Source organism: Perca fluviatilis, chromosome 7 (genome assembly GCF_010015445.1).
Source record: "Perca fluviatilis chromosome 7, GENO_Pfluv_1.0, whole genome shotgun sequence".
Lineage (NCBI taxonomy): Eukaryota > Metazoa > Chordata > Actinopteri > Perciformes > Percidae > Perca > Perca fluviatilis.
This window is the reverse complement of record NC_053118.1, coordinates 2,953,608-2,977,475: the sequence shown is the minus strand read 5'-3', so window position 1 is coordinate 2,977,475 and position 23,868 is coordinate 2,953,608. Positions and strand designations below refer to the sequence as shown.

Here is a 23,868-nt window from a genome sequence, read left to right as displayed (position 1 = left end):
GCCTTCAATGAATCATTTGCCCAATTCCTGTATGCAGTCTGCTGTTGTCATTTTAATACAAACAGCACATGGTGTCTTAAAAGAAATATGTCAAGCAGTGATGGAGCCAAAATGTTGTGGGATTCAGGGGTCTGGAACTTCAGTAACCTTCTTTAAATCAGGTTTTGGTTGCTAAGCAATTCAATCTACATACTGGCTGAATGGCAACATGAGCTCATTGAAATGTGATCGGAGAGCCTTGGTAACCGTCAGTGCTATTGATTTCAGCGGCATGGGTTCAGCTAACCAACTATTCAGAAGCTGAACTGGACACCTGTATGTTTTTTACTCTTGGCAGCATACCATTTTCAAACTGTCCACAATGATCTGACTTGCTTATTACTCCACAGAAACTCAGCCAATTGGATTTTTTTCCCAACTCATCATGTAAGGACACTTGGTCAGGACCCCTTAGTGTCATTTTCTCAACATGCAGGGTACTCCAATAGACTTCAACAGATGGTTAACGATCCTGGTTTGGGTTAGTATAAGTGAGTTTGTTAAGGAACCTATTTTACATATGTAAGTTAAAATATGTCAGTGTGACTCTTGGTTTCACATGGGACACGGACAGCAGTCTTTTGACCCATCCATCCACCCCAATCTCTTCGCTGACTTTGTCGCTCTTTGTACTACGTCGCCTTATAGCGCTGTGGTGTGTTAATATTGAAGGGAATGGCCAGCTGGTAGCCTGACATGGTCCTACTCAGATTCTAGTCAGAATGTTTCCGACCTCGAATTTTGTGGGCGGGGCTAAGTTCGGCTGGTATCCAGGCTAGCCAGCTGGTGCAGTTGCTCTTAGCATCTGATATTGCCGCAGATGGGTTAACATTAGAGATAGTTTAAAGCCTGATGCGTCTCATACCGGCGCTAAAGGGGGGCGATCCCACCGAATTAGGTTGGTACAGATGCGTCTGCTTCAAAAAAGCATTTGCAAAGTGCATCAGGCCAAACAGCGAAGTGGCTATGTGTTTTGCTGGCGACGTTTTTTCTGCCGACGTCTTGGTCGGGTTATCAGGGCCAAAGGGTGCCTTATATCAGACGCTGAGGGGCGTGATCAAGCGACCTGGGGTGAAAGGAGGGCTGGGTGTTTGTTGTTGTAAACATATATTTAAATAATGTCATACATGATTATTCTGAATGCTTAAAGAATATGATTGAACATGTAAACAGAGAAGCTTACAGGAATTGTGGGAGATGTCTGGTTTGTGGAAGAAGCTGTTTTATTCTCTGTATGACTCTAGTGGTCCCAGTCGAAGGAACATCTCTCACCATATCTTTCCCAAGCACAGAGATAATTCAGACTTGTGATGTCATGTAGACATGCTAAACCCTGTTTGATTCATCACTGGATCACAGTGAGGGGTTAGCTTTGGTGTGTTTGACTTGGAGGCACAGCCAGGCATTGAATTGTTTAATATTCCATTTTGTCATTCATTTTGTTTTCATACACTGATCTTATCTTTTCCCTCTTTTTTGAGCTGAAATTAGGTTAGCCATACTGCTTCCCTTTGGGACTTGTACTTTATGTGTTTATTGCAGTTCTTTCCTTAATGGACTTTGACTTGCATGCATGCTGACACATCTCTGTGTCCCTGTGTGCCGTGAAGCCATCACAGCCACGCACACATGGGCCTGGTTAAGACTTGTCCTAACCCAGAGTGTCCAGAGTCCAGTAGGATCAGCCTGGGTCTGGGGCCCCTCCAGCTGGCAACAGGAAGCTATGACTCTAATAACCGGGTGGCTTCTCAACTACATGGAACAGCGAAGCTTTTTCCCCAGAGGAGCCAGATTGGCGGAAAAAGAGTAATTATGGGCTCAGAGATCGAATGAATGATTACAGCTCTGCAGTCTTTTAAGTGATATTCATGTTTAGTTTTCTTAAAACTAAACGTGAACTAGAATACCCCGGATTGACTCATCATCAATAAACAGCAGAAGTCTGGAGGGATTTTTTTAATCCACCGTTTAAAAATGCTTCTGAGTTGAAGGAGAATGGTTCGTGATGCAACCGAGTGTTTGTATGATTTCAGATCAGCCTCCAGTTCTCTGGCGACTGCTCCTGTTGAACAATCAGCAGGTGTTGTCTACTGCTTTTGTCTCCAGGCAGAAACGAATGATCCCTTAATCTCATTGCTCCTCCTGCACACGCCCATAACACAAGGCTCAGCAATGGTTTCAAAACTCTGAACTCTCTTTTTTGTCATGGAAAAACTAACCTTTTTTTATTACATTTAATCCCTAATGTATATATGTTGGTGTGTGCAGATATCTCTCTGTGAGAATGCTACTGCATGAAGCACATGAGAGCAAACTGGAGGAATGTGAGGTGAAAACTTGTGAACAAACTCTATTAACTGTATTGTGTCATTAGATGGCAGTAGCAACAACACGTAAGCTTTTTTCTTCTAAATGCTGCTCTATCAGTATCTAATATGGCACAGGCACATATGATTATGCATCCTGACATTGCCAGACAACCAGCAGAAGTCACTTCACCTGGCTAAAATATAGTCCAGCTCATACACCCTGTAAAACTAAAATTAACCGTTTTTATAAACAAATGAGCTATGTGTTCATTTGTTTTGTTAATTAGCTTTAGAGGTGCTGGTAGGTAGATTTTGCTTCCCACTGTTTCCAGTGTTTGTGCTAAGCTAAGCTAAGCTATCCAGCTGCTGGCAGTAGCTCTATATTTACTTCTCATCTAGTCTATATCCACAACGTTCAACTTCTGGGATTGTTCCGGTGCCGCCAGAAATTCCGCCAGATGTCCTTCTTTTCGATCTGGATGTCCGTCCCCTTCCGCTTTATTCATGTTGGAATTCTGAAACAGTTATCGACGTATTTTTCCCATGACGAATTTTGATCAGTTATTTCTGATGCGGGTCCAAAATTAACACTCGCCAGTCGCCAAATGCGGGGGTGGGCCGACACACACCCACACACAAACACTGGTGCACACACCAGCCACCTTCTGTTTCCTGATAGCTAGCGTTTAACTCAGGCTAATTAATTAGCTGGTAAGTGGCGATTTTTGGCAGCCAACCTTCCAAAAGAAAGCACAATGAAATTAAATGTTAACCGATCATTAACCATTGGCCAACAAGCAGGAAACGGAGTCTCAGTTCACCGTCCGGGAGGCTCTGACACGCTTTCCGCACTCCGTGTCCACGGACAGCTGTAGGCTTGTACCGGTGTTGATGTTTTGTGGATTGTCGGACACATTGTGGGACTGACACAAGTCCACAGCGGCCCGCGGCGTGTATGTCCGAGGCTGTCTCCAGCACCTCCACCTGCAGGTTGTCAGCTGTGTGTCTGCCTGGAATACTCTCAGACCGCCGATTTAACTCGCCGGTCCTCATCGATATAGTTTCATGTGTCACGTAGCTCTCCACAAGCAGAAAAAAAGAACGCAACTTGCTGGTTCAAAGTTAAGACTAACAAGTTAATTAGCAGTTAAGAAATAGATTATATAGCCTTACATTTTTATCATGCAAAAGACGTTTTTTAAACTTTATACAAAGTTTATAGGTCATATCGTTCAGCCCTACCATCAACTATTTTAAACTCATGGCATTGAGAGAATAAGACACGGAGAGAAAGACAGATGATAGACAGATGGATGAAAGCAGCAACAGAGGAGAGGAGAAAGAATGCAGAATGCGTCTTTGTCTTCAATGACGGCTCGGGGATTTGAGAAATAATGTCTGCTGAGAGATGCAGGAGAGTGAGAGGGGGCTGAGGATTTATTAAGGCTTCAGCCATGAAGCCCTGTAGGGACTGCAGAAACAGACAGACAGCGTGTGTGCGTGTGCGTGTGCGTGTGTGTGTGTGTGTGTGTACACAAATGCATATGCTATATGCACACAAGTTTCACAGCTGTGTTTGGACAGAGCACCCTTGTGTGTGACCTTCTTTGTAGAGGTCCTTCCTGGCTCTGCATAGACTCCAACTAAAAGAGTCCCCCACCTCAGTGTTGGAAATATGTATGACATCCACCTACTTCCTATTAGCTGAAGATTCAGATTTCATCGCGTCTCCGATGAAGCCAGATTGTGTTTCCTGAAGGAGCTGGGTCACTCGTTAACTCTCCTGTCCTGCATATTGGCCCAGACATAACAGCAACGTCTGAGCGATTCCCCACATGGGAGAGCGTCTCATGTCTCACACTCTTTTTCATACCATCAAACATTAATAATAATGCAGTTATTCCCAATAAATAGGACAGATTGGCAGTAAGGACCAAGAAACTCTGAAGGTTCTACAGTACAATGAGTCTAGGTATTTTTCTTTCATTCTGCTACCCTTATTATAGTGGCGCAAAATAGCAAAAATAAAAATGTTAGGAACAAAGGAGCTCTGTGTTATAATAGAGATAGCTTAAACAGCGGCATGGCAGGAAAGGTTAGCGTTTCGTCTGCAGGTGTCTTGTCTCCCCGTCTGGTCATCTTCTGTTTCCAGAAGTCTCTAACATGAAAATCAATTAAATCAAAACACCTGTTTTCCTATAATGTGTACTATTGTACGCAGACGAATAATGACTGATGGGTGATTGGCTTACAGACCAAGCTTGCACAAATATAGAGTCTTTAGGCTCGATTATACTCCAGAATGGATGCGTACACGGACATTTGCAGACCACACGGGCGCAAAGTAGGTCTGCTGATAATATCTGCTTGGAGGACGCCTTTCACAAGTGTTACAATGAAAAATTCCCCATAGGCCAAAAAAAAAAGGATTTCCCCATTGGCCACCATTGTAAAAAAAAGACTGCTGCCAGGACACCTCGAACTGCAAACAGGGTTATGACTCTTTCTGTTCAGAATGTTAAGTCCATGGACTTTTTATATATTTGAAAAACTTCCGTCTAGCTGAGAAGCGATTTAAGAACCTGTGACATCACCACAATGTAAAGTATATGGGCCGAGTGGAAACACTGCAGAGAAATACTACTGTGCATATTCAGTGGGTTGCATATCACAGAAGTATTAGAAGCTTTGTTTTGGCGCCATTTTGGGATCCTGTATCCAGTTAATATAATACATCCATGACAGAATAATATCATTCAGTTCAAAAATAGATTAAAGAAATCAATACTTGACCAATACAGAAAAGAATAGACCGAAATATAGGAATACAGACTGAATCTGAATCTAGTTTGAATTGGGTGGGGCTCGTGGAAACACGCGGTCATATTATCTCCTTTTAAAGTTGATGTGTCCAACTTGTTAGAAAACAGCTGCTTAGTTACATGTTGAGCAGATTCGGAGCAATTTTATGTGTTGTGTGTCTACATGATGAATGCCCAAAGTCCAAAATTTCCTCTCAATTAGATCATATCAGAAACAACTGTCACACTTTCACAGCCTTAAGCAGTCTTAAGAATTCTATTGCCTGTTGTCTCATCCTAGTGACCGAGTGCTGTCCACCCAGGCCTCTTTGGTCTCTGAAGTCACTGAACAGACACTGCTGTTGACAAAGAGACGGAACGTCGTCTCACTGCCAAATCTCAACAGCAGGGATACACTGTCTCTTTCTTTCATAAGAGCCGTGAGAGGTGGAACAAAGTCGCTGTTTTGGCAATCGGGTTCAACAAGTCCTGAACTTTGTCTTGAGTTCAAAGTCACTCATCCCCAAAATGTAATGCTTGTCAAACTTGACAAAACTTTGGAATTTGAATAGCAACAAATAAATGAATAATAAACACCTTAGTTACAAGCATACAAAGGGCTAACAAAATTGCATTGAGGAGCGACCTAGAAATAAATTAAACTCTAAATCATTTGTTAGTGATAAATAGCTCGTAATACTGAATATTAGCCAATAAACTTCAGTATAGTTTGTTCCTGAGTGATATATGACAGGATATAACTCAGTTTTGAATAGCGGATGGATCCTTTGGACCCCAAAACTAGAATACTGTTTCCCAGTATTAACATCATTTTAAAAACATACAGTTCACATAGGTGTGTGTGTGTATATGTGTGTGTATATATATATATATATATATATATATATATATATATATATATATATATATATATATATAACTGTACATCCCTCTTCCCAGGGGCCCAGTCTTTTGTTTCCCAGGAAAAATGATCATGGACACCATAATAATAAGTAATTTATATTTAAAATCTTTTTACAATGTAATTAAGTATTATAAGTGTACATATACAATTAGTTATATCATAACTTTCATTCCAGCTTTGGCACCTTTACAGGTAGATTTATTTCCACTTTTCCTGTGTTACCCAGTAATAATAATCCCACTACTCAGATGGCAAAAGGTGCATTGTCAGATTTGGCGTTCCATTCAGACGGTTGTCAAGGAAAGACAACAGACTGACTTTCAGGCAGAAAAGGGGCCAATGAACACAAATGGCCTCCAAGATGAGCTTTGTTCTCTGCAACGCGCACACACACACACACACACACACACACACACACACACACACACACACACACACACACACACACACACATTGTCACAAACACTCCCCCTATCTTTATGGCTCAGGCCAAGGACCAAAGAGCTTTTTCTGCATTGGGAAGATGTTCCTTTCTTTCTGCAGTACCACAACCACAGATAGTTACTCTGTAGTTTATGATCAGTGGATGCCCATAAATATGCATTGTGTAACAGCTCAGCCTTTCTCAGGTCTGTGTCAGGAGTCTCTGACCTTTCTGGGCTGTCATTTAGAAATAAAACATAGAATTCAATGTCTAACAGGCCACATTGTTTTTCATTCTCACCTAAAACTTTAAAACTTAATCCTCTGTCTTTACTGAGAATACTTAATGAGAATAGCATATGAGTACGACTTTCAACTTCTGCAGAGGACTACACTCCCAGATCTCTCTCTCTGGACTCATGGCCTTTCTGTATAGGCAGCCTGGTTCTGCGTGAACTGGTGTGACCTCTCCAGTAGCGAGTTGCACCACACCATACCAGAGGGCGCTGCAGTGGCAGTGGGGCAAGGCCACATCTATCCTCGCCTGTCGCCTGTCTCTGTCTCCTAAAGCCCCAAAACAATGAAAAGTTTATAGCTCCCTTCTTGGCCTCATTATTCCTCCTCTTCGCACAAGCTCTCATTGCTGTATGAGTGCTCTCAGCTTGATAGAAAACACATTTCTCTCCTCAGCACTAGGCTACCGCTGTGTTGGCAGTAAGTCAGCCGGGCTGCCAGTCTCTGTGTTAGGAAGCAGTGTCTTGCTGTGTGGCAGAGGAAGGGATAAACAGTGAAGCATGGCACTCTCTCATCAGGACATGAAGTTTTTATTGCAGTTGAACTCAGGTCACTTCTCGTCCTGCATTTCTTTCTCGCCCCGCTTCCGCTCTGCTTCATCCTCCTACTGCAGAAGGTTTAAGCAGTTTAGCAGCCACTGTAACAAGTGGGAGCTTTAGTGAATTGTAGAATAATGGTGCAAACAAGGATCCTTTTCCTTATGAGGTAGAGGTGGGGTTTTATGAAAAGGCTGAGAAAGCCACAGAAAAAAAGAGCAAAGTTAAAGATGGAACGGAGAGAAAAACTGTCTTAACTGTGAAAGAGAAAGGTGACGAGGAAGGATTTCATGTCGCCCTATTGTTCAGTTAACGGACAGGGCTGTAGGTGTTGTTGGGGGGATTTCGGGACGGCTCGGCCTGTTTGCTCGGCCTGTCCCCAATTTCCTTCCTCACTCACTGAAACATGATCCCTGGTGTTTTTAATACAGGTTTTCAGACAACCTCACCCTTTCCTACCATTGTTTCTAAAAGTTATACTGCTAATAAATACTTTCAGGCAGTCACGCCATTAAAATGGCATTTGTTCATCCCAACTATCTCCTGCTTTTGTAATTGTATTGCAAAAAGTTCCCAGTTTTTTAAAGGTCCTATGACATGCTGCTTTTTGGATGCTTTTATATAGACCTTAGTGGTCCCCTAATATTGTATCTGAAGTCTCTTTTATATAGGCCTTAGTGGTCCCCTAATACTGTATCTGAAGTCTCTTTTATATAGACCTTAGTGGTCCCCTAATACTGTATCTGAAGTCTCTTTTATATAGACCTTAGTGGTCCCCTAATACTGTATCTGAAGTCTCTTTTATATAGACCTTAGTGGTCCCCTAATATTGTATCTGAAGTCTCTTTTATATAGGCCTTAGTGGTCCCCTAATACTGTATCTGAAGTCTCTTTTATATAGACCTTAGTGGTCCCCTAATACTGTATCTGAAGTCTCTTTTATATAGACCTTAGTGGTCCCCTAATACTGTATCTGAAGTCTCTTTTATATAGGCCTTAGTGGTCCCCTAATACTGTATCTGAAGTCTCTTTTATATAGACCTTAGTGGTCCCCTAATACTGTATCTGAAGTCTCTTTTATATAGACCTTAGTGGTCCCCTAATACTGTATCTGAAGTCTCTTTTATATAGGCCTTAGTGGTCCCCTAATACTGTATCTGAAGTCTCTTTTATATAGACCTTAGTGGTCCCCTAATACTGTATCTGAAGTCTCTTTTATATAGACCTTAGTGGTCCCCTAATACTGTATCTGAAGTCTCTTTTATATAGACCTTACTGGTCCCCTAATACTGTATCTGAAGTCTCTTTCCCGAAATTCAGCCTTGGTGCAGAATTACAGCCACTAGAGCCAGTCCCACAATGAGCTTTCCTTAGGATGTGCCATTTCTGTGTCTGTAGTTATTGAGGAGGAGAAAGGGGGGGGGCAAGGTGGAGGGTGGGGGGGGCCTTGACCAACTGCCACTTTGCTCGTTTGAAAGCAATGATGTCTCTCTCTCATGGGTGGGCCAAATTCTCTGGGCGGGCAAAGCAGAGAAAGGGAAGGTAACCTTGCTCCTTATGACCTCATAAGGAGAAGATTCCAGATCGGCCCATCTGAATTTTCATTTTCTCAAAGGCAGAGCAGGATACCCAGGGCTCGGTTTACACCTATCAACATTTCTAGCCACTGGGGGACCATAGGCAGGCTGGGGGAACTCATATTAATGTTGAAAAACCTCATAAAGTGAAATTTTCGTGCCATGGGACCTTTTAATATTTAACTTTAAATGCAATTTCACCTTGTGCGAGAACTTTCCTTAAAGTGACAATAGACAGTTTCTTTGAAATGTATCATTATGAAGTAAAGTTGGTTGTTTATTGTAATGGCTATAGAACACATAGACACCATCCTCCTGGGGAAAGGAAGGCTCCATTCACGGCGAAAAATATGGGACTTGAGAGGGTTCCAAACAGACGGTGTTGAAACGTTGTCTGTTTCCACTTTAAACAGAATATTTTAAAGCTAAAGATTGGATTTGTTGCCGTTATAGCCACTTTAGTCTATATCCACGACGTTTCACTTCCGGGATTGCTCTGTTGCTGCCGCAAATTCCGCCAGATCACTCTTTTCGGCCGGATGTCTGTCTTTGTGTTGGCGTTCTAAACTCTGATGGATTTGTGAGGACTATGGTTAACTGCTCCTCAGATCTCTGCAGGGTAAATCCAGACAGCTAGCTAGACTATCTGTCCAATCTGAGTTTTCTGTTGCACGACTAAAACTACTTTTGAACGTACACATGTTCCACCAAAACAAGTTCCTTCCTGAGGCTTTTTAGAAGAGGCACCGGGGCTCTGCCAGGTGCTTAGCCTCGTCCAAGACGATTGTGATTGGCACATTTTTCTCCCATCCCAGAACGCTGTGTGGATTAGCCAGACCCTCCTCCGCAGCGCTGTGGAGGAAGGTCTGGCAAAGCGAGACTATAGCCACTGTAAAAAAAAAAAAAAAAAAGAAAATCTCCATTAATAGACAGAATTAAGTGAGTATTTTTTTCAGCAACAATCATTAGTTTTTCAGACATAATGTCATACTGTACACCTTCACCAGGCCCTTCTTTGCTTTTCCTACAGCCTAAAGCCTTTCATCTTGGAGAGCAGCAGTCACTCTGCAAACATCCAGTAAATTCCTAGACAAAAGTTCCATCTGTTGAAAGGCATGGGAACTTGGGATTCCTCTTTGTCGCTGCTGAATCAAATTTACAGACTCATAATGCTGGCCTTATGGCTTCATTTGGTTGTATGATGTTTTTGTAGGAGCCTACAGCCACAGGCTCCTGTGTTCCTGCATTCCCTGTATGTGATAGGTGGTCTGAGCAGCATCTTGTAAAAATGAAGATGGCTGCTTTACTGGGATCCTGGGTGGGCTCTGTGTTCTTTTCCTTCAAATGGGGGTGTTTTTGTGATTCTACTCCTTTGTAAAGGTTTGACCTGCCTCACTGAAACTCATTGTGAGCTGCTGTAGTGAAGTTGGGGAAAACAGGTGTCAACTTGTCAAATGTCCATTAAACAAAACAGTGTACAGTTAGGGGCTTTACATTTGACTTCAGACATGCCTTCTAACATAACAGAGTATCCCTTTTCTATTTATTGAAATGTTTTAATATAACCAATCAAAACCATTGTTATAACTTTGGGCACGGATAAGCAAGCATCACTTCTCTTCATTTCTTGCCCTGTGTAGTGAGAGAGCACCCCCCGCAGGACCGCTGAGACTGCTCTCTGTATATGTGTGTGCAAAAGTCTATTAAATGACCCCTAACCTTTGAGTTAACATTTAGCTCTGTTAACTCCTTTATTTCCCTTTTTCTGTCCATTTCAGATCATCTGTCCGTTCAGCCAGATTAATTGCTCTTCTGTTTACAGGTATGGAATGGACTGTCTGATTCAATTTGAGGACTTTGCAAATGTTAATGCTTTCCGGCTGCTGAGCAAGTACCGCAACAAGTACTGCACATTCAACGATGACATCCAAGGTAACTCAACACACACACACACACACACACACACACACACACACACACACACACACACACACACACACACACACACACACACATTGACATATTCTGTGTCCATCTCAACTATTCATTTATTTCTCATAAAACCACATGACGTGTAAAATACGAATAATAGTTGTACAAATGAATACTGTATTTGTGTTACAACCATATCTTGTTTGAACCATAAAAAAGAGAGAATAGAAATTTGAAATGCATGTTGTACATTTGATATGTTTAAGGGAAACTTCACTCAAGTATTTCTATTTGTCTGATATTACTCTCATAAACAATGGCATCACTGATCACATAAAACATAACCCGTAAACATACTCTGATGCTATATGAATAATTGAATGCAACATTTTTTCATCAACTAATAGGAAAAACAGAACCAGGACATGTAGTTATAGTTTTAGGTATATAAACAGTAAAAATGGAAATATGTTATGTGAACCCTAATTGTTTTCTAAAATGTCTTTGTGCATACGTGGTGCAAGTGAAATGTTAGCATGTTAGCATGAATGAATGCTAACATTTATTCAGAAAGAAAGCTTAGCTGGCATGCTGTATGTTGTGTCTCCTGAAGGAGAAATCTCTCCCCTTCTCTCTCCTGTTAGCTCATTAAACTGTCTGCTGCCTCAACCACGCTTCTTTTTTTTTCTGCTTCATTTTTCCTTTTTTTTTTTTACTTTTTTTTTGCCTTTTTTTTTTGTTTTTTTTTTTTTTTTTTTTGTACTGCTGCAGTGGCAGTAGCTGGACTCCTGGCAGCTCTCCGCGTCACCAAGAGCAGTATGTGCGACCATACCATTGTGTTCCAAGGTGCAGGGGAGGTATGTGCAGCACACTTAAAACGACTGTTTGGCTGAACAGCAGGCACTGTGGCCCAAAAAGCTCATTAGAAGACAATCCAATCCAAGTGTTTCTTGAGTCAGATGCTTTAAAGACATCAACATCCTCGTGGTATAGGGTTTCAAGATGCTGACTATAGTGGCCGTTTGTCAACAAACAAAATAAAATTAAACTTAAATCAAACTTTAAACGACAACTTCTAGCACCATGGGCAGGTGATGTACGCAGGCAAGAAATAAATCATGTAATGTAGCTCCAACACTCCGGCCCCTAATTGTGCATTCACAATTACTGAACTCTCAAAACGGAGCTACACACTACGTATTCTAACTATATCAGGAACAGATGTCTTGCCGCACCTGCAAAAAAAAAAAAGAAAGAGAATAGAGGCAGACAAAGAGAAAGAGAGAGTCAGTTCATGTGATCACACTGCTGCCTCCAGCAGCAGGCACAGCTTCGTCACAGGCCTCTCCAAGATGCTGGTCTTCGTTTGGAGGCGGACAGAGCGCACAACCCCATTCACATCTGATCTGACATCCAAAACTTTCCCCATCATCCAAGATCCTCTTGAAGCTGTAGCATCTGCCACAAGAACAATATCTCCAGGTATGAGATTTCTTCTTAGTGCTGTCCATTTTTGTCTCTGTTGCATCAATGGCAGGTACTCAGAAATCCATCTTTTCCAGAAGAGTACCGCCAAGTACTGCATCTGCTTCCATCTTTTTCTGACATACAGATAATTTCTGTCAAACAATCCTGGTGGCATAACTGGTTTACCTTTCAACAACAGAATGTGATTTGGCGTCAAAGCTTCCAGGTCATTTGAATCATCTGAGGCCCTTGTAATAGGCCTATCATTCAATATTGCTTCAATTTCGCAAAAGATTGTTTGGAGTGCTTCATCGTCCAGAGTCTACTGTTTAAGGACTGAGGTAAGAACACTCTTCACTAAGCGAATCAGACGCTCCCAAACGCCACCTTGATGGGAAGCTGATGGGTTGTTAAATCTCCATTCTATGCTGTCCTGAAGAAAGGCTCTTTGAATTTGACCATGATTCAGAGCAGTCAGACTTGAGCTCACGACTGGCTCCAACAAAGTTAGTTCCATTGTCAGATCTGAGAGTTGAAACCGGACCTCGTCTGCAGATGAACCTTCTCACTGAATTTATACAGGAGTCTGTATCCAACGTGTATGCTACTTCCAAGTGTACAGCACGGCTGCTCATACTTTCTGGCAGCAGAGTTTGCATTTATAATCCAATACTTCTGCATTAAACTGGACAACATATAATTTCTTCCAGCATGACCTATCTGCTGATGAATGTGGCGCAGAATTAGTGTTGATACATGCAGGTCCTTTGACAGAATGACAGGACGCTTGGATTCCACTGGCAGTGAGGCTTTACTTAACCGACCACCCACTCTGAGAATCTCACCAACCATCGCTGGGTCCAATCTGTACAGTCGACTGTCCTTGGATATGGATTTCACACCACTCTACAATGAAGTAATTTCATCCTTAAACCGTTGATGTTGTACATACCGGATGATTGATAACTCTGCCCTGGTCACATCTTGAGGTGTCAGACTCTGTCCTTTGAGCGTAGCCTTAAAGCTCTGCATTTGGCTTTTCACCTGTCGATGACAGTCTGTAGTGTTCATACCAAGGTCAGCAGAGGCATAAAGCTCCTTTCTCCTATGTCCCAATAACACAAGAGTATCCTTGATCTTAAGAAGCCAAGCTACAGCGACCTGCAATCTCTCATAGCATTGTCTGTGTCTTTTGATCTCGGGGTCGGCGCCAGGAATCACCTGAAAGTCTACATCTAATTTAGGCCACCCATCCTTGGACTTATAAAGGAAATCAGGTCCCATCATCCATCTCCTTCCATTCAGGAGATCTTCTGCCCTCATTCCTCTTGATGCTTAATCTGCTGGGTTTTCCTTTGTCCCCACATATCTCCACTGATCAACATCAGTTGCCTCTCTAATGACTGCAATTCGGTTGGCCACAAAGGTATAGAATCGACGGCTTTCATTTGATATATATTTAAGGACTGTTGTGCTGTCGGTCCAGAAAACTGACTTCTCCAGCCTAAGTTTCAACTCCTTCTGTAGCATGCGGTCTACTCTAACAGCGAGGACTGCAGCTGTTAGCTCCAGGCGAGGAATTGTTGTCCACTTCAGCGGAGCAACTCTAGCCTTCCCCATCATAAACGCAACAAGCACTTTGTTATCCCTTTCCAGTCTTAAGTAGGAGACAGCGCCATATCCAACCTCACTGGCATCAGAGAAGTGGTGAAGCTGTATAGTGACAGGGTTGCCAAAGTCCTTAGGCTTAATGCAACAATCAGTCTTGAACTTTGCCACCTTATGGAGATCTTCCAAGCAACCAGCCCATTGCTTAGCAAGAACATGGGGAATATCTTCGTCCCATCCCAGATTTCTTTTACAGAGTTCTTGCAGTAACATCTTAGCCATCAAGCTGAATGGAGCAAGGAAGCACAATGGGTCATAGAGGGAGCTGACCACTGAAAGAATTCCTCTTCTCGTCTGTGGTTACTCTTGTGCTGAGGCCTTAAATCCAAATTGGTCAGTCTCAATGTACCACTGTAGTCCTAATGTACAGTACAGGCCAAAGGTTTGGACACACCTTCTCACTCAATGTGTTCCTTTATTTTCATGACTATTTACTTTGTAGATTCTCACTGAAGGCATCAAAACTATGAATGAACACATATGGAATTATGTACTTAACAAAAAAGTGTAAAATAACTGAAAACATGTTTTATATTCTAGTTTCTTCAAAGTAGCCACCCTTTGCTTTTTTTGATAAAATGCAAACCCTTGGTGTTCTCTCAATGAGCTTCATGAGGTAGTCACCTGAAATGGTTTTCACTTCACAGGTGTGCTTTGTCAGGGTTAATTAGTGGAATTTTATTAATAAAAAAGCAAAAGGTGGCTACTTTGAAGAATCTAAAATATAAGACATGTTTTCAGTTATTTCACACTTTTTTGTTAAGTGCATAATTCCATATGTGTTCATTCATAGTTTTGATGCCTTCAGTGAGAATCTACAATGTAAATAGTCATGAAAATAAAAAAGAAACACATTGAATGAGAAGGTGTGTCCAAACTTTTGGCCTGTACTGTACGTTCAACAGGAAGTTGATCTGTATCCAAATCCAGCACCATCATGTCTTTTGCTCTGTGACCTTCGCTGACAGAGCGCATTACTGCACGACTATTGCTGGCCCACTTTGACAGAGTGAATCCTCCTTTCTGACAAAGTGCAGTTAAATCCTGGATCATTTTCCTAGCTTCCTCTTCTGATGTCATTGAACGGAGGCAATCATCGACATAAAAATTGTTTTTCGCTGTACTCACAACCTCTGGAGGGAAGTGTCCTGCGTTGTCATCTGCAGTTCTCCTCAAGGCATAATTGGCACAGCTTGGCGATGATGCAGCTCCAAATAGATGTACCTTCATGCGGTATTCCTGCGAAGCCTGTGCAGTGTCACCACCTGGCCACCAGAGGAAGCGGAGAAAGTTAGCGTGCTTACTTGAGACTTGAACCTGGTGAAACATAGATTGGATATCAGCCACTATTGCAATAGGCTCCTGCCTAAATCGGACTAAAACTCCAATGAGGCTGTTGGTGAGATCGGGGCCTTGCAAAAGTTGATTATTGAGTGATGTTCCTTTTGTATGAGGCTGCACAGTCAAAAACAACTCTTAGCTTGCCCTTCTGAGGATGATTCACCCCGTGGTGAGGGATATACCACACTTTCCCATTGCTCTGTGTCAGCTGGTCAAGAGGAACTGGCTCAGCATGTCGCTGTGTTATAATTTCATTTAGAAACGTGGTATATTCCTCCTTAAAAACACTGTTCCTTTCAAACTTTCTTTTCAGGCTACATAAGCGCTGCTCTGCTATATAACGATTATCTGGCAGGGTTACATTTTCCTTTCTGAATGGCAAGTCAATGCAGTAATGACCTTCAATTAGTTTTGCTGTGCTACTGACAATATCCATGAACTTAATATCTTCTCTGGACATTTCAATCTGCTCTTCTGAAGATTTCTCATTAAAGTCATGATGGTACTGCTTAACAAGCATTTCTTGCAGGTGTTCAACAGAGATGCGATTTGTTGTTAAAGCAGAATAGCCACTCTTTCTGGCTCTACCACTTCCACCATGAAGAGGACCATTAATGACCCAGCCAACCCTGGTTCTGACAGCATATGGGCCCTCATTTAGGCTATTTATTACTTCCCAAAGCTCCAAAACCTTAGGGGCATCAGTTCCAATAAGCAGATCTATATTTGCTTGAATGTCATAGAGTATTACATCCTTCAAATACGGCCATGGATCAATATCTGCTTGTCGTGGAATATTAAGTGTAGACACAGGTATAGTTCTTTGAGTCAAAACATCAGGAAGCTCTATGAAATCTTCAGCACCCATGCCTGACAATTCAAGAACTGACAAAACATGAGCATTCACAACCTTTCGTTGGCCCATTGTTCTCAACAAAATGCTTGTCTTCTTACCTCGCAAATTTTAACCTTTTTGCCATGGTTTCTGTACAGAATGTGCCGGAACTGCCAGGATCCAGGAAAGCATATGTCTGCATGGTCTTATTAGTCAGTTTGCTTCTGACCTTTACTGCAACAATAGAGAAGGTAGAATCATCTTCCACACCGGCCCCAATATGGCCACACATCTGAAAGGTTACGATTGAATCACTTGGAAAGCTCACAGGATGTTTAGCTTGTTCTACAGATGTGCCATTATCCTGTCTTTCTATATGAAGGACCCCATGGTGTTTCTGATGACATACATTGCAATCCAATCGATTCCTGCAGTCCTTGCTTGTGTGACCCACCTTCAGGCAACCAAAACAAATACCCTTGTCCTTAATGAAGTTAATCTTGTCCCAGTGTGCCTTGGCTTTAAACTGTGAGCACTGACCCAGTGTGTGGTTTCTCTGCAGGCAGAAAAGACAGCAATGAGTGGAGGGAGTGCTATGTTCTGCAGGCCGTGCCATAGCTTCTTCCCTCACAGGAGTGATATTCGTAACGTAGCTGCTTTCCTTCCTTCTTTGCCGTGGCTGGCTGTTACAGGAGGCCTTGACATTAGGATGTTGAGGATCTTGAATGTTTCCAAAAACTGGATCTGTAGCAATTTTCACTTGTTTCTCAATAAAATTTACAAGATCAGGGTTTTTTACTTGTTTTAGTGGCCGTTTGTCAACAAAAAAAATAAAATTAAACTTAAATCAAACTTTAAACGACAACTTCTAGCACCATGGGCAGGTGATGTACGCAGGCAAGAAATAAATCGCATTCAAGACTGGATTCAGGGTTTATGGCTGGTTTATTTTTCTCCAACTGAGCAAACAGTAGCAGCCTACAGCATCTCTCGCGCTGGTAAAAAACCATGTGCCCATCACTCAGGTGCATGCAATCCACCTTCTACTTCCTACCTATATTAACTTTTACCTGTGCCCACTACTGCCCTCAGGTGACTACATCAAATATTGTAGTTATTAAACTAACTATAAATAAAGACTAAACATATACATAAAACCCAATTAACTAAACAAACTAAAGAATATCACCAAATATATTACTAATATAAACAAAATCATAATAATAAACAAATTAATTAACAAATTACCAATACTAAAAACAAACTAATGTGGCTCCAACACTGACTATGTAGTCTCAGTTACCCTGTGTAGAAGCCACTATGTATGGTGCTAAAACAGTATCATAAGTATTTGTAACTTGTGAAACACAATGCACAAATAAATGCAGAGGGATCCGTATCTATAAAGGTGTATCTGTGTCCGTGACTCTTATTTGTAACTCGTATTTCATCATTTGTAAAAGAACTTAGTATTTTTCAATGTAAATATATGTGTAAATCTCCTATGTGTGTGGGTACTTTTGAGACTGTTTTTCCGCGCCGTTTGTGGCCAGAAGATATTCGTAACTGAGGTGACAATCCCAGCACTCTCCACTAGATGGCGGTAATGCAACTCTTATGGATTCCAACCGCTGTTAAAATAAATGAAAGCTGTGAAGAAGCCTAGCTACACTGTTCGCAAAATCTACTTGATGTTGTCTATATATGTCAATGGATGTTCCTCCAGGTAAGGTGACATTATTAGGACTTTGTCGTCAGATAAATTACATTCATGTTTTCAGCATCATTGTTGCAGTGGATTTACAATTCGCTTTGTGTTGTTATGGCGGCAGTGACAGTTCGCTACTTTTTAGAGTGTGCTAACATTCACGTTCTTGTACAGCTTAATCAGCGATGTTAACAGTTAGCTAGTAAGGTAAACGTAAGGCTTGTAACCGGCGTTTGAATGCGCTTGGTTTTTTTACAGAAGTATAAATATTAGCGATGTAGTAGTTATGTTTATATTATTGTTTTATTTTTCATACCAGTTGTGATTATATTTCCATTCTTATCCATTGCTCTCCGTTTAACATTGCTGTTGCGACCATGTGTGTGCTGGTAGCTATATTATAGCTAGCTGACGTGACAGGTAATAAGTATGATACAGTTAGTCGGTCAGTTGGATTGTAGTTGTGAGCAGTACCTTTTCTTCAAAGTGTGCGTAAATGAGAATAGTAAGTATAGGCTATCTGCTGCATCGTGATATTGTATTTCTTTGTTAAACCAGCTGTTATTTCTGCTATTTGATGTGGATGTACCTTATGGTTGCTACGCTACGCAACCATTGTGCTAATTATATCCACGTTCGCCTTCGGCTCACCCGACTCGGTACGTCGGGTCTAAACATGTAGCATCGTGTTTAAACATGTTTATACTTTTACTACTTGTTAGGATTGTTCAATACTTTTGTGGTTGAGTACAATAAGAAGTAAGTGGTGTTACGTATTGTTTTCTGTACCGCTATCAAGGCTTATCTAGCGAGGCTTTGCTAGATTTTTAGTTTTGTTGTTGGAGGCTTTAAAGCGTATCATTCATAACACAAAGTGTTGTCTATGTTAGCAGTAACTTAACAGATGGGCGTAAATGTCTGAGAATCCCATATAATAAGCGGTTAAATTGGAGTTTGAGATATATAGCCATATTACGACTATTGTTTATATTATGTTTGGTAATGTTATTACTGCTTAAGGTGGAATGAGTGTATACAAACAGTATGTTTCCTTTATTCATTTGTATTATGTTTCTCTCTTTATAGGAACCACACACACTCAAACTCAAACAAGAAAAAGGAAGAAATAAACTGAATTAAAGCTGCGAGCAGCGATGGACGGGCCCTCGCGCCTCGGTGCGCGTCGGGGTTACCGGCGGACTCCGCTCCTTGCGACCGTGCATTTGCGCGGCACTCGGACGCCGCAAATTGTCACCAATGAAAAGGGAACTCCCGCCGAGTTCAACGATACCTCACACAAGACTCTACGTCATACGGTTCATTAGCTGTGAAAAAGGGCGTGGCTTCAACATAGGGGGCGGGCCAAACCATCACCAATGAAGAAGGAAGTCTCTGCTGAGTTCATTGATACCTCACACAAGGGTCTATCTTAAATGGTTCAAATTTCAAGAAAGGGGCGGGGCTTAAGCATAGGGGGCGGGTCAAACCATCACCAATGAAGAAAGAAGTCTATGCTGAGTTCAATTATACCTCACACAAGACTCTACCTTAAAGGGGTGATAGAATGATTATATAGGGTATTTCACACTGTTCCTTATGGTCTCCTAATGGGGTATGTAACATTGGTTGGGCTGAAAATGGCCTGGTTGATATTTTATTGGCCCTTATGCATCCCTGTGTTTTGGCCCTATTTGTAACAAGAGCTTTTCTTCCAAATATGGTATGGTCATGAATATTTAGATGAGCTGCGCGCTGATTGGTTGAGCGACTTGCCATGCGCACATATTAGAGACGCGCGCTGATTGGTTGAGCGAATCCCCAATACACATACATTAGAGAAGCGACAGAATCTCATATTCCAGACACTGCAATGTTTCATTACCAAATTCACTTCTGAGACTTTTGCGCGAGAAATCAACTATATAAAGCTGAAATATGGGCGGCGTTTTACAAAATTTGATGGCTAATTGCAAATTTGGTAAGACGTGTCGGACTTTAGGAGCTCCACACAGTTCGGGAAAGCGGCAGCCTGCTGGGCTCCATACCCAGGGCAAAGACCCTTTGTGGATACTGCACTACGGGCTCCGCGGGCCAGCTGCCGGCATAACTATAATATATTTACGGTTTGAATTTCGTTCAGCCACTTTGATTTTAAGGCATTTTTATGAACGCGGACGCCTTTGTGTAGGACCAGCAGCTGCTTGCTATATGTCCCATTCATTACAATGGGGAAATATTACAGCTAGCTAGCTACACTGTCGCCATAACTAAATTATATTTACAGTTTGAATTTCGGCACGCCACTTATACAACATCATTCCCCAATGTCTTATAAAGCTAACCGTTGTGTCCGATTTGATTTTAAGGCATTTTTATGAACGCTGGTGCGCCTTTGTAGGACCAGCAGCTGCTTGCTATATGTCCCATTCATTACAATGGGGAAATACCGCAGCTAGCTAGCTACACTCGTCGCATAACTAAATTATATTTACAGTTTGAATTTCGCCACGCCACTTATATAACATCATTCCCCAATGTCTTATAAAGCTAACCGTTTGTCCGATTTGATTTTAAGGCATTTTTATGAACGTGAGGCGTCTTTGTAGGACCAGCAGCTGCTTGCAATATGTCCCATTCATTACAATGGGGAAATACCGCAGCTAGCTAGCTACACTTTCGCCATAACTAAATTATATTTACAGTTTGAATTTCGTCACGCCACTTATATAACATAATTCCCCAATGTCTTATAAAGCTAACCGTTGTGTCCGATTTGATTTTAAGGCATTTTTATGAACGCTGGATGCTTTTGTAGGACCAGCAGCTGCTTGCTATATGTCCCATTCATTACAATGGGGAAATACCGCAGCTAGCTACACTGTCGCCATAACTAAATTATATTTACAGTTTGAATTTCGTCACGCCACTTATACAACATCATTCCCCAATGTCTTATAAAGCTAACCGTTGTGTCCGATTTGGATTTAAGGCATTTTTATGAACGCATACGCGTCTTTGTAGGACGAGCAGCTGCTTGCTATATGTCCCATTCATTACAATGGGGAAATATCGCAGCTTGCTCACTTTCGCATAACTAAAGTATATTTACAGTTTGAATTTCGTCACGGCATGAATATTACAGGTTCCTCAAGGTCTTACAAAGCTTAGCTAACACTTGTCCGATTTCGGATATCAATTGAATGTATTTTTGTGAATGTCAGAGTTAGGAGGAGGCTAGCTAGCTCTCATTGATGGACTCCATCTCACCGCGGCTCTATCAATGAGACTCGCGGACAAGAGGCTTTATTTCCCCGATTGTTTGTTTGTTTAAATAACTCAACACACATACCCATTATAAGATTAACTGGAACCCGCGGGCTGCGGTAAAAGATTGGCGTATGCACAAGCTCGCTGACACTTGCGGTCAGGGTGGCGATGTAGCAACCCAGGCAGCACCAACACGGGCACTAAACTCCGCACACAGTCGGAGAAAATTTGCAATTTGCCATCCTTTTCGTAAAGCGGCCCATATTTGAGCTTTATATGGTTGATTTCTCGCATAAAAAAGTTTCAGAAGTGAATTTTGTAATGGAATAGCAGAGATCTGCGTGACCTAGCTAGATTCAGAAGACTACCTGATCTCAGGTCAGTTGTGTAGCCTATGTAAATATTGGGCGTGACTGTTCTCTTAAGGTTCCGGATTTTGAGACGCTTGCGTAAGCAACTCAGCTTTGTTGGGATTCGCCCGTTTTCAGCGGCAGTTTCAAAATATGAGATTTTCATAGTAAAGGGGTGTCAGTGGGACTTTGAGCTTCTATGTATGTCCTATTTACCCACCGAAAGGGTAAAATCGGTTTTGCATTCTATCACCCCTTTAAACGGTTCAAATGTTATGAAAGGGGGCGGGGCCTGAGTAAGTGGGCGTGGTCATATTATAGGGGGCGGATCAGTATCACACGTAGACCACACATTCTGAGTTTCATGCAAATCGGATGATGTTTGTCATATAAGGCAGATTTCCTGATGCCAGCGGGGGGCGCTATGACCAAAAGTCAATTTTGGCCTGTAGGTGTCCTCAGGCATGGACCCTTGTCAATCATGAGAAATTTCGGGCAGATACGACAACGTACACTGAAGTTACAACAACTTCTTTGTTCATCGCTGAACACTCAAAATGGCCGCCACGCCACGCCCACACCGTCTGATGAAAAGTTTTTCTTTTAATAACTTTTCATCGTTAAGGTGTTGGGATGGTACAGACCAAGTTTGAAGTCCATCGGATGAAATCTCTAGGAGGAGTTCGTTAAAGTATAGCACCTTGACTTTTAGGCCTACTTCCTGTTGCCACTAGGGGGCGCTATGACTTTAAGTAAATATCGGCCTTTATTTGTCCTCAGGGTTGGACTCTTGTGAATCGTGAAAAGTTTCGAGGTAATCGGACTACGTACACTCGAGTTACACCCACTTCCTGTTTCGGCGGCGAAACGCACAAAATGGCTGCCCCGCCACGGCCACGCCCCATGACGAAAAGTTTTTCTTTTAACATCTTTTCATCTTTAACATCTTAAGATGGCACAGACCGAGTTTGAAGTTGATCGGATGAAATCTCTAGGAGGAGTTCGTTAAAGTACGACATGTGGAAATGGCCAAAATCGCACTAATTTCAAACTTTGAAATCAAAATGGCGGACTTCCTGTTGGGTTCAGGGTATGGCTCTAATTAAGTTTTTTGTACATCTTGACATGATACATATGTGTACCAAGTTTCGTGAGTCTACGTTAAACGCACTGCAGGGGCTCAATTTTCTTAACTTTCTAGGGGGCGCTAGCGAGCCATTTTTGTGCGCCTATTCCCGAAACCCTTAAAATAGGTAAATTTTCACCAGACTTGATGCGACCGCCAAATTTGGTGAGTTTTTGAATATATTAAGCCCCTCAAAAAGCCAATTCATTTGACGGGAAAATAATAATAGAAAGAAACAATAATTCCTTCAGTTTCAATAGGGCCTTTGCCGCTGTCGGCGCTCGGGCCCTAATAAGAACCATCTCTCAGCTCTTCATTTAAAACTGGAATATTTGCCTTAAGTGGTGTTCTGGCTGACATACCTGAGTGAACCTGGTGATAAACCTAGAACTAGCACCTTCACTACACTGCTCCTTTATTCAAGACCAAATGTATGTGCAGTTGTACATCGTGATAAAAAATGATAGCCTAGTTCAATCTAACACTGAATCTGCTGTGTTTTACTGATCTGACTGACCACTGATGAGGTGTACTTGGACCCACCAGACTCTCCTCAAAATATGAGAAACCATCAGGAGGAAGTTATTGCTCCACAGGTGTCATACTTCTCAACTGCTCAGTAACTAAAGTATCAACTCTACTGTAAGGACTGTACTGTCCATAGACATTGATCAGGCTGTGTGAAAGGGACTCTTGTTTCACAAAGTAACTAATCAAATTAGACTTGAAGTTTTTATCCGTACGTTATATTTATGCTGTGGAATGTTTTTCAAGTTGCAGATTAGATTTAATACCCTTTCCAAAATACTTTAGTTTTATTAATATTGTCATCTGTCTAAACAATAAAGTATATAACTGTTAAATGTTTTGTGTTGCTTACTGTCACTATTACCTGTCTTAAATGATTACATTTTTATAGTCAGGATGTTAAAAGGACTTAGTGTTTGACCCTTCTACATGCATTAAATCAGCTGTTTAAACGTCTTTGTGAAAAAAACATGTTATATAACACTTAAGGAGCCTTACTACTGAACTTAAAAATGACCAAACCCTGCATAGAAATAAAGCACTTTATTCATAGTCAATGAAATGTAAATATAAAGTGTGTATACATAATGCACAGAGTAGCAGATAACAGTCCAGATCATGTCCTCACCCAGACTAAAGGGTTTATTTTCTACTGAGGATGTGTCAGCTGGTAATGTAGGCTCTCAGGTCACAGAAGTCATCCTGTGGATACTGAATCTGTCCTGATGCTGCTGTGTTGTCT

General features: G+C 41.7%; 1 protein-coding gene and 1 long non-coding RNA gene across 6 annotated transcripts in view; one reads left to right on the top strand and one right to left on the bottom strand.

Moving 5' to 3' along the window:
- me1 (malic enzyme 1, NADP(+)-dependent, cytosolic) overlaps positions 1–23,868 on the top strand; it is a 178,390-nt gene that overhangs the window by 143,640 nt on the left and 10,882 nt on the right. For all 5 annotated transcript variants that reach the window (XM_039805555.1, XM_039805556.1, XM_039805560.1 and 2 more), the window contains 2 exons: positions 10,727–10,836; positions 11,596–11,693. In XM_039805555.1, the coding sequence (XP_039661489.1) occupies positions 10,727–10,836; positions 11,596–11,693 (208 nt within the window). The remainder of the gene's footprint in view (positions 1–10,726; positions 10,837–11,595; positions 11,694–23,868) is intronic.
- LOC120562089 overlaps positions 23,655–23,868 on the bottom strand; it is a 938-nt gene continuing 724 nt past the window's right edge. The window contains exon 2 of the long non-coding RNA XR_005639688.1: positions 23,655–23,868. This exon is cut by the window's right edge and continues 128 nt beyond it. This is a non-coding gene — a long non-coding RNA (uncharacterized LOC120562089).